The sequence below is a fragment of the Danio aesculapii genome, chromosome 11 (assembly GCF_903798145.1).
Source record: "Danio aesculapii chromosome 11, fDanAes4.1, whole genome shotgun sequence".
In the NCBI taxonomy this organism is placed as follows: Eukaryota; Metazoa; Chordata; class Actinopteri; order Cypriniformes; family Danionidae; genus Danio; species Danio aesculapii.
The window spans coordinates 15,660,720-15,674,483 of NC_079445.1; the positions used below are offsets into that span (position 1 = coordinate 15,660,720).

The following is a 13,764-nucleotide window of genomic DNA, read 5'->3' on the forward strand; positions in this document are numbered from 1 at the left end:
ACAAGCTATTTCTTATACATCAGCAAATAATCACAAACATACAGATTATGTATTATATTACAGATGTTTTGCTAATGACAGATTTTTAGTTATGAACACACCACTTTGAAAAAAACACTTGAAAACATACCTATTTGTTTTTGTATGTTGGTTATCTCGACAGTAAACAACTTATTTGATGTGGTGAAGAACTGAGGCATGTTGTGGACTTTGTCCATCCAAAATTGAAGTTTCTTGATTAATTCCTCATATTTCAGAGGAGAACATCCACGCAAGGATTCTGGAGAATCTGAATCCCACTGACTGGTGAATAAATGAACATCTATCAACCAAGAGTGGCTCTCACATAGCTGGAACACCTCTGTTATAGCATCCTAAACAAGGAAATCAACATAACCACAATGATGGGTTTGAGGAGTGCTAATTCTAATTGACATATCTACATTCTTATAGGCATGGTTTTCATATGATCCTAAAGCAGACACAATGTCCAGATGAAAAATCTGAATACCTGATAAACCTTGTCCTGCTCATTCTGAATCTCTTGTGATTCAACATGAACTTTCAGGTTCCACTCCAGCAGTCTCCAGGGCAGAGGCTTGTAATGGCCTTGCACTCTTTGCGCCTGAACTCTCATGGAGTTCATTTTGACTGGCACTATGGTTTGCAATGAAGAGTTCTTTTGGGAGGACATCCTTTCAAGCTCATTTAAAGAGGACTCCCTGTCAGGACCTGTTACTTCACAAACTTTGTCTTTACATTCTGAAGAGACAAGACAAAATGTAAGAATGTTTTGCAGCATCCTGTAAATGGTTAAAGAAGACAGTTATTTTTTATTAAAAGCAATAGTTCACCCTAATATAAAATTTCTCTCATCATTTACTTACCTACTTACTTACTCCCAGGGCAATTTATATCAAAGTTGATATTTAGCCGCACCATATCGGTGTTTCATAACATCTAGTTTTTATGAGGTGGGCTATTAGCCCAATGCTGAAGGACTAGGACACTACGGACAATTTAGCTTACCCAATTCACCTACAGAGCATGTCTTTGGACTGTGGGGGAAAACCAAAGCACCCGGAGGAAACTCTGAATCCTTGTGGCTGTCTGATTTTTGTATGTACCGCCTAAGTAATCATTGGAAGATATTGTTCATAATTATGCACACACACGTTGAAATTCTATCTGTGTTTTCAACCAATCAGGTTAAAACACCTAAATGTATGACGCAGAGTTAATCACGTTATGTAAGAGTATAATTGCTGTTTTAAGATTATAAGCAGATTGGCCTACAAACTACAAGAGTGTTGAAGCTGGCTTCAGCTGATGAAACTGTAAACTCTTCAATAAACTTTTTTTATTATTGAATCTCGGACCCCGGCTCTTTTTTATCTGACAGACTGGTCAGTTTTGGGTTAAAACTGTTGGTCCCCCTACAAACTATACTAGCTTGGTAATGCTGGTGCTCTTTTTCAGTGTAGATGTGCAGTGTAATTTCAAACTTCATCAAGCCCCTCTTATATGACCATTACACAAGCAGTAGAATGCAAGTACAGATGCATTTTAGGTTGTATAGTGTGGCTGGAGATAATTTTTTGCCTGAAATATAATAAAAACACCAGTCTGAAAAGGAGTTTTCATTTTCTTTCTCTTTCTTTTCATTTTCAAATTTCATTCTAAATTGCAGTCTTAAAATGAAAGTGCACTAGCACAGAGGTTTTCAATCCTGTTCCTCGTACCCCCTCTTTGCACATTTTGGATGTTCCTCTTTCCATTTCAGAGGTTTGTCCCATTTGACCTTAAGTGTTCTGTATGACCGGATATTCCAGATTTAAAAAAATGTGTTCAATTCAAAGGGTATTAAAGTATGTATGATGTGACTTTTTGATGCACTTCTCATGATTACATTTGAATAAATCTTCACACTAATTAAGTTTTGTCTGAAAGTTCTTCAAGTTTTCCATGTGCAGGGATTAGTGGGTAGAAAGCAGTGAACACTATGTATGGAACATGCCAGTGGGAACGCAGTTCCTTCATGGAGCTCTCTTGTAACAAGCAAGTTATCACATGCTCTGACAGTTTCCCTCTGCATCCAATGTAGGGAAAAAATATCTATGGGTCAATGGAGTACAATTTAATTTTCTTAACATGTCTTTTTTGTGCTAAACAGAAGAAAGACAAGTGGAGGATGAGTAAAATATGACAGAATTTTATATTAACAGTGAAATATTTATAATGGTTTATGCGATGCTGTACTGGGTACCTTCAATGAGATCTTCAGCACAAGAAGTGGGCAAACAGCCTTTCGAGTCATATGACAAACTGCAGGAGTCAAACACCTGTAGAAAAATAAATATCATGTACCGATTAAATAACAATTTTTTTACACTGTAAAAATGGTGGGTTCCACACAGTTCATTCATGTTGTCTCAACAAAAAGTTAATGTAACAAGTTAAAGTGGATTGAACATAAAACAATAAAGTTTCCCAAAAAATGTATTTTAAATAAGTAGTTTGAACAAGCAGCAAAAATCTTTTTTTTTTGAGTGTACTTTTTTATGTGACCATCTGGTCAGCCTGAAGTATTGAAGTATTACCTGAAGTACTGAATCCTCTACAGACAACACCGCTTTATGTAAAACTTCCTGAAACAAGTGTAATGGTGGAAAAACAGAAAGTTGACCATCTGCTCCAAATATAATCTCGACTTGAAAGAGACCGCTCTGTTCTTCCAGTTCTCTCTGAAAGGTTTAAAAGATGTGCAAAAGAAAAAAAGAACATCAATTTTGCATTTAATTCAAAATTCACAATTAAAACTTTGATTCTCACATTTAAAACATTGTTCAGGAAAGCTGTGATCTCCCCTTTGGAGATTGTGACTAGGTTTTGGACAGTCATGTGATCAGCTAGAGAAGCGAGGTTTCCCAGCCACTGTATGGCTTGTTCTGCCTGACTGAGCTCTTTCTGTAGCTTTCTAAGGTAGGAGACCTGAAGGTGTAAGGATTGACTGCTCTGGTAAAGCTTTACGTTTTCCACTTCCATTTGGAGGTCCTGGCATGCTTGATAACTCTTATCCTTCACCTGCAAGTAGATGATAAGTGCAATGAATATTTATTAACATTAAAGGGATAGTTCAGCCAAAAATATTTTTTTGTCAACCTTTCAGGCCCTATTTACACTTGGTTTTATTTAAGATGCATTTTGGTAAAAAGTGATGACACGAAATACAACTCTGAATTGGGGTCTAAAATGTTTTTAGCATCTGTAGTGTAGATACTCGTATTGTCAAATGCATTCATACAGCCATAAGAGACCACCAACTCAATTTGGGATGAAAGGGATGTAGAATGTGATGAAATAAGTGGAAATAATCTTAACATAAAAATGCAAGAGAAGATCTGAATACCATGTTTGTAACAAGTAAAAACTGTGATGTGTCTTGGCTGACAGCTTGCTGTTATTCTGAATTTGTTTGACAGACGTTCTTCCATTGAACACAAAAGAGAAACCTCTGATGTCAGAGTTTTTCTCATCCACACAATTACATTGTATTTTGCACATTTGCACATTATAACAAACTATTACAACAGTGGTCAGTAAAAAACATGCGGTGAATAGTATCTACAAACTGAATTAACAACAATAACCTAAGGCAGGGGTTCTCAATTCTGGTTCTCAGGTCCCCCCCCCCCCCCTTGCATATTTTGTATGTCTCTTTTTGACATATAAGGATCAGTTCATGATTCTCTCTACATACAAAATGTGCAGACATACAAATTGTGCAAGGAGGGGATGCCCGAGGACTGGAATCAAGAACCACTGCCTTAAGGTAAGGCAAATAAAAACACAATAAAGGCCAAAAACATCTAATTACGTGTAGACTTTATCGTTCAGAGAAATCATCTGGTTGGTGGGCAGAGTGAGGCTTCATGAAACACTGAAACAGTTGTCGAAGCTTCAAAATGTTTCCAAACCTGTCTCTTTTATGTAATAACTCTAGAACATCTTCAGCAAAAAAAAACTGTTACACAAATTGAGGAATTATACCCCACATTGTAGAATTGATGTGTCAAGTGATTTATTGGAGCGATGAGAGTTCCTGACTAGCATGCAAAGATGATGGGTTCGAATCCAGGATGATGCAGCTATATGCTAATAAAATGGCGGCCACGTGAAATCAGTCTATAAACATTAGTTTTTTTAATGCTCTGTTCTTGTAACGTGTTTTGTTTTAAGATTGGTCCCAATAAACACTTTGTGAATAAATACAATCAGAATAATTAGTCCCCCTTTGATTTTTTTTCTCTTTTAATTATTTCCCAAATGATGTTTAACAGAGCAAGGAAATTTTCACAGTATGTCTGATAATATTTTTTCTTCTGCAGAAAGTCTTATTTGTTTTATTTCAGCAAGAATAAAAGCAGTTTTTATTTTTTTATAAACCATTTTAAGGTCAGAATTATTAGCCTCTTTAAGCTATATATATATTTTTGAATAGTCTACAGAACAAACCATCTTTATACAGTTACTTGCCTAATAGGCTATATGCCGAAGTATGCTAATAGAACTTTTAATTTGCCAGTAACCTGGGTTAAGCGCTTCCGGTGAACTGTATGCCATTGGCGCGTTTAAGGTCTGTTTTCTTAAAAAATCAGCGATCTCCACTGACTGAGTGATATTTGATAAAAAGTGGGTCTCAGATTATACAAGAATAACTGCATTAAATTACATTATCACCGCCATGTCTAATATGAACATTTATTTTACCCCAGTATACTCAATGGAGCTTCTGCGCTAGCCTGCTGATTCTGACAGGCGCATGCGAGTAAATGACTTTTTGTCTCGTTTTACGCTTGAACAACTAAATGAATACTAAAGTTTATTTAACTGATTGTATTGTAATTACTTTACAACATCGATGCGGTAAAAGTAATCATATAAAATGGAAAAAAACTCACAATAACAGGTCACCGGAAGTTTATCAGTAAGGGAACAACTCTAGCTCGGCATATACCCTATTACCCTAACCTGTTAACTAATTAACCTAGTTAAGCCTTTAAATGTCACTTTAAGCTGTATATAAGTGTCTTGAAAAATATCTAGTAAAATATTATTTACTTTCATCATGGCAAAGATAAAATAAATCAGCTAATAAAAATGAGTTATTAAAACTATTATGTTTAAAAATGTGTTGAAAAAATCTCTCCGTTAAACTTGGGGAAAAAAAATTGGGGGAAAAAGTAAACAGGGTGCTAATAATTTAGGGGGGCTAATATTTCTGACTTCAACTGTATGTCTTGTTAAAAATGAACAATATTAAAATACATCAAGTGACAATTTTTGAGTACTTGTGCAAGTCGGGATTCGAACTCAGAACATTTGCAGCACACTTTGTGCACACGCACGTTCCACTAGGCTACATGAAAGTTTTCCCAACCCTGTCAATCAAACGCAGATTCACCAGGTCTCGAAACACTTCTGAAATGTCCGATGGTTTGAATCGCTTTAGTCTTGTGACCTGGGTGATTTGAATCAAAAAATTGCAAGGTCCCAAAATTTTGGATGGCAGAGGGGTGTCACAGATGCAAGAGGGAAGTGAAGAGTGGGGGGTTGTCGTGGACGAAAGTGAAGAGGGTTGGGGAGTCGTGGAAGAAAGTGAAAGTGAACAGTGGACGGGGGAGGAGGGCGGCTGAGGAGGGGATCGGTAAATTGAGGTGCTGGATCAGATTTCAGAGGTGCCGGATCCAGCGTGTTCTGGCACAAATTAAACCCTGGTCACGTGACCTGGGTGCTTCGAATAATTTTTGACACGTGACCCGGGTGTTTCGAATCACTTTAGTCACGTGACCTGGTGTTTCGGATCATGCTTCGGTGCAGTGTTTCGAAGCACATGTGCTTTGGGATCTCGACACTGTGTCGAAACATTCGTTTCACATCAGCCATCACTGCCACATAGTTAATGATGTATGAGCAAATTAGGTGTGCACATTGAGTTTCACAACAGAACTTTGTATTTTTTTAACCCTCAGATTCCAGATTTTCAAATAGTTGCATCTCAGCCATACATCAATATAAAGTTAAATTATTACCTTATTGTCTCAATTTCCAAAATTTGAACCTTATTACTAGTTTTGTGGTCTAGGTTCACATTTGGGCATGCACTAGAGATCTTTTGAAATTACTAATATATGTGTATGCTCAACACTATCTCACAGCAAATTCGTAACCTTTGGTTTAGTAGTTAATTCGTATAAATTCGTACAATCTCATTCGTACAATTTAATACAATTTGCTCATCTCTGCTCATCTCAGTAGGATTTAGGGGTGGGTTTTGGTGCGTACATTTTCAAAATCATACAAATCATTTCAAAATAATACAAATCGTACATTTTCGTATGACTTAACTCATACAAAATTCATACAAATTATCCACTAAACTGACAAAACGTAAAATAGTTACGTTTCCTCATGAGATCAGGTTGGTGTGTTAGACATATAGAAAAGAAATAAAATTTATCACAGAGTTTAATTTTTTAACATAAGCATTTTTATTTTTACTTTTTAAGTAAAATGTTGTCAAATTCACTTTTACTAAACAAAAAAGAGCAGCTTTAATGTTCTACTAAATAGCTTGTTTTGCATTCCATGAAAGGAAGAAAGTCCTAGGGTCTTTAAATGACACAATAAAGACTGAACTTTTATTCTTGAGTGAACCGAAGGTTGTATATCATACCGTATTAAATATTGCAGCCCTGCAATGTAGGAACCTTTCTAAAGAAGCTTGAGCTGTCCGCTTCTTTTCCAGGAGTGCTGTTTGAAAATCCAAGAGTGTGTACGTCCTTAAATGATCCTGTGGCAGCCACCTGACCTGCTTTAGCTCCTCAATTAATCTAGGAATAATAAAAGAGGTTTTTCAGATAAGCAAAAATGTGAATATTTAAAGCAGCATATTTTAATTTAACTTTTTAACATGTCTTATAGGGTCATTTTGGAACAAAAAACCTGGCAAGATGTAATAATGCATTCCTGAACTGGGGCACTGCTATCAGCAGCTGAGACGGAAGAATGTCAATCCTTCGTTTGACTGTAACCTTGTGGACATTTCTGTGCCACCTGAAAAAGTTGTCAAGGAGTTAGAAAACTGCTTGTATAAACGACTATATTCCAAAGTTAAAGGAACAGTTCACCCAAAAATAAAACTGCACTCACAATTTACTTAACCTCAAGTTGATTCAAACCTTTTTTAATATTTGTTTTTTCTATTGAATATAAAAGAACCAAATGCAATTGGCATCCATACTAAGACAAAAAATACTATGGAAATCAACGGCTACTGGTTTCCAACATTCTTTTTTTTTAAATACCTTCTTTTCTTAATCAATCAATGAAAAAAACTCAGGGGCCATTTACATTTTAATGTTTTCAGCCAACATCTGGAAACCTTTTTTGGGTTTCGCCTGTTTGTTTACATAACATCAATTTTGGCACTGGAAATGCATGAATCTTGAAATGCAACCATTGTCATTCCCATGTAAATACCCGAAAACAAGAATCTTTAAAAATGATGATGTTATAGGCATGCATGGTACATGATGAGGGAGGTGTAGAATCCAATCGCAAATGAACATGTGGTAGTATTGTTGTCAGTGGTGTAAAGTAACGAATTACAAATACTCATGCCTGTGGCAAGTGAGGCGGGGCCGAGAGCCCTGACGGTGTACGAGGCAGTGAGTGAGATAATCAGCGACACCTGGACGTATCACCTGCCTCGAGTCTCATGGAGGGGCCCTGGAAGCTAAAAGGTGAAGAGACGCCAGTGCTAGACGAGAGAGGACCGGGTCCGAACATATTGTGGTTTACTTTTACCTTTAATTTGATGGCAGGAGCTGCCATCTGTTTGTTTTATTTTTTCATTAAAACTTTTTAAAAGATCCTCGGTTCTCTGCCTCCTTCTTCTCGCCGGCCAGGTGGTCGTAAACTTCATTACAGTGGTGCCGAAATCCAGAAGTTGCCCTCGCCGCCAAACATCAGAAGACAGTTGGGTGGATAGATTCCACGGATTTCTCAGCTGGTTGAGGACTGAGCGGCAGCATGTCTGGAGGACCAACCCCCTCTTGTTTTTTTGTTTTTTTTTCCGTTTTTACTGGTCCTGAAGTGCGGACCCTCCAACTTATTAAAAGTTTGTCGGTTCTCCGCCTCCTTCTTTCTGGCGGCCAGGTGGCCGTAAACTTCATTACAATGCCATGTCTTTTAGAAGCCACCCTTCGGCCTTTGTAATCTAGTGGTGGCCCTGAATTAACATAAAGCTTGAAATCTGTACTTTTAAATAAGCCATCTACACTTGAAAACAAATGTTTTGTTTTTTGAACATCATATGACAGCAACTACTCAAACACCCACAAACTTATCAACAAAGAGGCCCGGTCGTTTGAAAGGAAATTTGCAATCAAGATCATGTTGAGAATATACTATAGAAGATGTGTGATTGAGTGAGGCACTATTCAGAGAATGATAATGTGTAACATACACTGAAACACCTATAAAGGAGGTTGATGTCATTCCCTTTGAATGCTGATTTTGTGTGATTTGAACATTTAGAAACGAAACCAGCTGATGTTTCATTTTATTGGTTCCAAATTCATTTATTAATTTTCATCTGCTTTTCCGGGGCCAGGTAACAGGGACAGCAGGAGAGAACCCCAGACTTCCCTCTCCCCAGACACTTCCTCCAGCTCATCTGGGGGGATCCCAAGGCGTTCCCAGGCCAGCCTAGAGACATAGTCCCTCCAGCGTATCCTGGTTCTTTCCCAAGGCCTCCTCCCAGGGGGACATGCCTGGAACACTTCCCTAGCTATGCATCCAAAAGGCATCCAAAACAGATGCCCGAGCCACCTCAGCTGATATCTCTCGATGTGGAAGTGCAGTGGCTCTACTCTGAGCTCCTCACCCTTTCTATAAGGGTACTCTCTGCCACCCTGGAGGTGTTGATTCTCATCCCAGCAATGTCACACTCGGCAGCAAACTGCCCCAGTGCATGCTGAAGGTCCATGTTCGATTCCACATATGAAATTTAATTGTAAACTTGGCATACAGTTTTGGAGAATTTGATGTTTATATGTTAATTTGCCAGAGAGGTGTTTCAAAGATGGCGCCGAGTGAAATGACTTGACTTAAAAGACTTTGTCACTACTCACTCTTGAGTCCTTTTAGAAGGGCTACTTTTAATTTACAACAGATATTTTTACTCTACTTTCAGTTGCACTACATTTTTAAGTAATGGTACTTTTACTTGAGTATGATTTTTCAGTACTCTTTCCACCACTGGTTGTTTTTAAGGACAACCAACAGCTTACACCCACTGCAATTTCTACATACACACCAACGCTGACCCTACGATGGCACGTTGTAATTACTTCCTTACAGGTACAGTTTTACTAACAAGGTAACAATGCCAAATACTAGCCTGGCATATGTAATACAGTGTTTTGGCTGTTGTTCCGGATGTGTAAACTTTGTCATGTAAACGTGAAACCTTTTTTAAATGCGTGGTGAAAACAAATTCTGTTTTTGTCTTCAACATTGTCTGTTAATGTAGACTGGTTTAAAACAGGTTTAAAACAAGTAGAGGATTAGTAAATGAAGGAGTTTTCAAATTTTTGGGTGAACTATTGCTTGACATTATTTAACTAAAGTTAAATAACCTTTTGAAGATCTTGCGCAGTAAACAATCTCTGAAAAATGGGATTTCTCTCACAGCTTCACAAAGGACAGCCTCTCGATACCACTCTGCCAAGGTCCATAGCTCAATGCTGCAGCCATCCTGCACATGTATTACAGTTGTGGGGGAGAAGATGTAGTGATCTGCGCATTCCTCACTCCGAGAGATCACTTGCAAGTTATATGGTCTAAAAAAAGAATATAAACATTCAGCTAACTAATTAAGTGAACCATAATATTTCTGATCATATAGAGACGAATGCATATCAAGATAAAATATTTATCTTAAAAATAATAGTAACTGGTACCCATAAGGAAGCTCTTCAGAAGCCTTCAGATAGTAAAAATCAAGCTTTCCCTGATGTTTTTTCCTGGCTATTATCTCAACCACCTCAGTTCCAGTGAGTGGCTTGTTTCTGGCCTGGCAATCTTTCCCGGTTGTAATCTTTTCCTTGTCATTTTCAACACTTAAAAAAATAGACAAACTTTTAACAAAAACAAAAGTTCATGCATAAGTAGGTTTCCACTAGTCAGCTTACTTGAGTTGTTTGACACTTGAGTGCTGAGCTGTTTTCACAGGTGTCACAAAACTGGCTCCTTCATTCCACACAATCTCTCTGACTGCCAGTTCAGTGCCCGCCTGAGATACCAACTGCGGCAGTTTAACAGCAGACAGATCATTATGTGCTGGAGACAAGGTTCTTAAACTGAGTGCGCGGAAAGGTGAGGGTTCACGTTTAAATGCTGGTGTGGTAGTCAGAGATTGACGAGACAGCAGAGGAGGCTGAGAAGCAGGTCTGTTTCTTCCTTTGGTCTGGGTGATTGCCAGTCCTGTAAAGCCATTACCTTGAGCATCTCTCTTGGGTGACGACATGACTTGGAAGTCAGTTTGACATATCACTGACTACAATGTGATCCTCCTTCAACCCCATTTTCTAAAAAAAAACACATCCAACCTTTTTATGTTATCCTGGTAAGGTAGTATATATGAATTAGGGATGCTCCGATTAGGATTTTTGCAGCCAATACCAAGTACCGATTCCTTGTCAGGTTAATAGACCGATACTGAGCACCAATTCTGATGCTTCAAGCTTTATAATGCATTAAGCACATTTATGAACCTTAAGAGTAGATCTCACCTTACCTAAGAGAATAAATTAAGGATGCTGCATGTAATACATTAAACACCACTCTTATGACCATTTAGGTGTGAACATGTCATGGCCAAAAGCAGCTTTACACTGTAGAAATATGGAGCCAGATCAGTCTCAAAAATAATATATTAACAAAATAAAATTCATACATGCACAGCACAATTCACATTTACAACATCCAAATTGTACATCTGTAAGTTTGGGTTTACCCAATTCGTGAATTCACAAGTAAGAATCTATATAATGAAATATTTTCATTGCATTGCATCATTGCATTTGTGTATTTTTGAATGATGTTTTGAACTTACAAATTGGATTTTGTAAATGCATACCTGTCAACATTGGGATGTGAAAATAAGTGATATGCCCACGATAATAAGGGATATCCCCCCCTCCCCAAATTGCTAAATATGTTCTTCTGGAGCTGTTTCATTGTAAATAAAGTTAAAACGGTCAGTAATATGTTTTATGGTTTATTTCATATTATTATATGTTTTATCAAGCTATTAAATAAATCTCATTAATCTTTTCTTCACTGTATAACTTACACATTCTGATTGAAGAGCAAGAAATGAACCTCATTTATTTAATTTTTTTGTTTGATTACATTAAATAACAGATGTCACTTTAAAAATGCACACATCTAATGTTATAATAAAAGCATTCAATTGCTTTCCTAACATTTTATGCTCATTTAGGACAAAATTTGTTGTATTTGAAAAAAAAAACCACCAAGATTGACATCCTTAGATGTTGTTATTATTAATTATGTGTATATGTCTGTTCAAACACGTATCCAAAACCCAGACTTTCGCTCTGCTTCAAATCAGAATCGGTTTTGGAAACAGCATCTATTTATCACTATGGATCACGTCAGCTGACAGTCACGCACTGATATATGACTGTTTTGAGGATTGCATGGGGGAGGCGACAGCATTTAACAATTTTAAAAATATGTTTTCACGTTGTCATTATGGGGTATTGTGTATAGAATTCTGAGGAAATAAATTAATTTAATCCATTTTGGAATAAGTCTGTAACATAAAAAAATTAGGAAAAAGTGAAGCGCTATGAATACTTTCCGGATGCTTTGTAAATAAGTACCTAATAAATAACTAGCAACCAAAAATTATAATGAATAAGGTAGAAAAATGGGCATTGGACAAAATCTTTTTTAAAAAGCACTATTACTTAATAATTAAAACTGACTAGTAGTATATCTTTAATATGTAAATATCTCAAATGTAATTGGCTATGCATACTAATAATATGTAATGATATCTATTTATTAGGAAATTATGAATAATTACTAAGCAGTAGTATATTAATATGTAGACTTCTGGTACCCGATAGAAAATACCCTAATTTTTAATGACTACAAAAAAATCCATAAGTACTATGTACGTTACATTTTATAAATTACAAGTTAAAATAGCTCGACGACAACAACAACATGTCAATAGCATTACGGCTAACAGAACTTTTATTATAGAAAACTCGAATCACGAAGCAAAAGTGAGATAACTTTAAAACGGAGGAGATTAAAATGATACAAATAGCTAAACTAAAACTGTCGTTAAGAGAAATATCTTCGTTTGTCAGTTTTAAGTTAGTGTTTTACACCGACATTGCCCCATGTTGCTTGGATACAGTGAACAAGAAACGATTGCAAAGTTTTTAGTAGGCCAAGTTCAACAAACTATAACGAAGCTGCTATGTCGAGTAAGGAAAACATGCATTCAACATAAATAATAAAAAATTAAAACTGTAGGCTATATAGTTAAGGAAATTTTTACTAACTTTACCTAGGATGAAATCTCAGCTCATAGTTGTGAGTACGTAGGCACTTCCTGTTGCCATGGGAACACAGCCGCAAACTTCAAAATGGGTCTCTCTCTTTCTATCAGTTCCTTTCTTCGGTCAAAAAGCTTATAATGACTATGCTCTTTGCTTCGGTAGTCAGATATAAGTGTTGGATAAAGTTATGTTTAAAAGTAATATATTACAATCCTCTAATGTAAATTAACTAAATGCTACTCTGTTACTTTTTAGGGGAAGTGAAATGTTATTTTAAAGATTGTAATGCTACTTTCTAAAAACAACTTTACTGGATATATGATTACATGCCAACGTATGTTGGTAGAAAGTCAAGATACTGTCCTAGAAAGTCGCTACTCTAAGACAATTAATGTTAAATTTCCCCTGGTCTGCTATAACCTAAAAAAACCTATATTAAAAATAAAATTATTTATAAAATGTTACTATAGTTTGTCGTAATAATAACTTTAACCGCAGCTTTATCATAAAAGAATGATGAATACGTGATTACTTGGTTTTGTTTATAATAAACCATGGTTAAGTTACTCATTGACCAATCCCCTCAAAAACGTAAATGCCCCTTTGAGAAACCCTCTGATGTACTCATTGGCATCCCCGTGGGCCATTTTCCCTTTCTTCAGAGGAGGTTAAAACATCTGCTGTGCACACAGTAAATATCTACTTATGTTTCCTATTTTTCCTCATATTGTGTTTGAAATTGACTATTGTCAAGCTTAACAAGTCCACCCTGTCATAGTGAAATTTTTTTTTTTTTTTTTTATCTGAAATTAAAAATATACTATATATTTATATATTAAAAATATATACAAATATACAGCTTTTAAACTGTATATAAAGAACTTAAATCAGGAAAAACTTGTGTTGAATAAATGCTATCTTTAGCCAAAAATGTCCTTCCTGTCATTGTCCACCTTGTCACAAATACTTTCTTGACAGCATGGACATATGCATTGTTATTGACACTTTATTTATTTATTTATTTTTTATTTTATTGTTAAATGTTTTTATGTTACAACACTTATACTACACCAGCAGATGCAATACATGAGTG

At 36.3% G+C, this 13,764-nt stretch overlaps 1 protein-coding gene across 1 annotated transcript in view; it reads right to left on the reverse strand.

Annotated features, from left to right (window-relative positions):
• The window catches only part of LOC130237808 (dynein heavy chain domain-containing protein 1), a 66,328-nt gene extending 55,734 nt beyond the window's left edge, over positions 1-10,594 (reverse strand). The window contains 9 exon segments of the mRNA XM_056468833.1: positions 131-374; positions 512-762; positions 2,267-2,342; positions 2,601-2,744; positions 2,833-3,084; positions 6,737-6,893; positions 7,006-7,116; positions 9,705-9,908; positions 10,029-10,594. Of these exon segments, the coding sequence (XP_056324808.1) occupies positions 131-374; positions 512-762; positions 2,267-2,342; positions 2,601-2,744; positions 2,833-3,084; positions 6,737-6,893; positions 7,006-7,116; positions 9,705-9,908; positions 10,029-10,594 (2,005 nt within the window).
• Between the last annotated feature and the right edge of the window lie 3,170 nt (positions 10,595-13,764).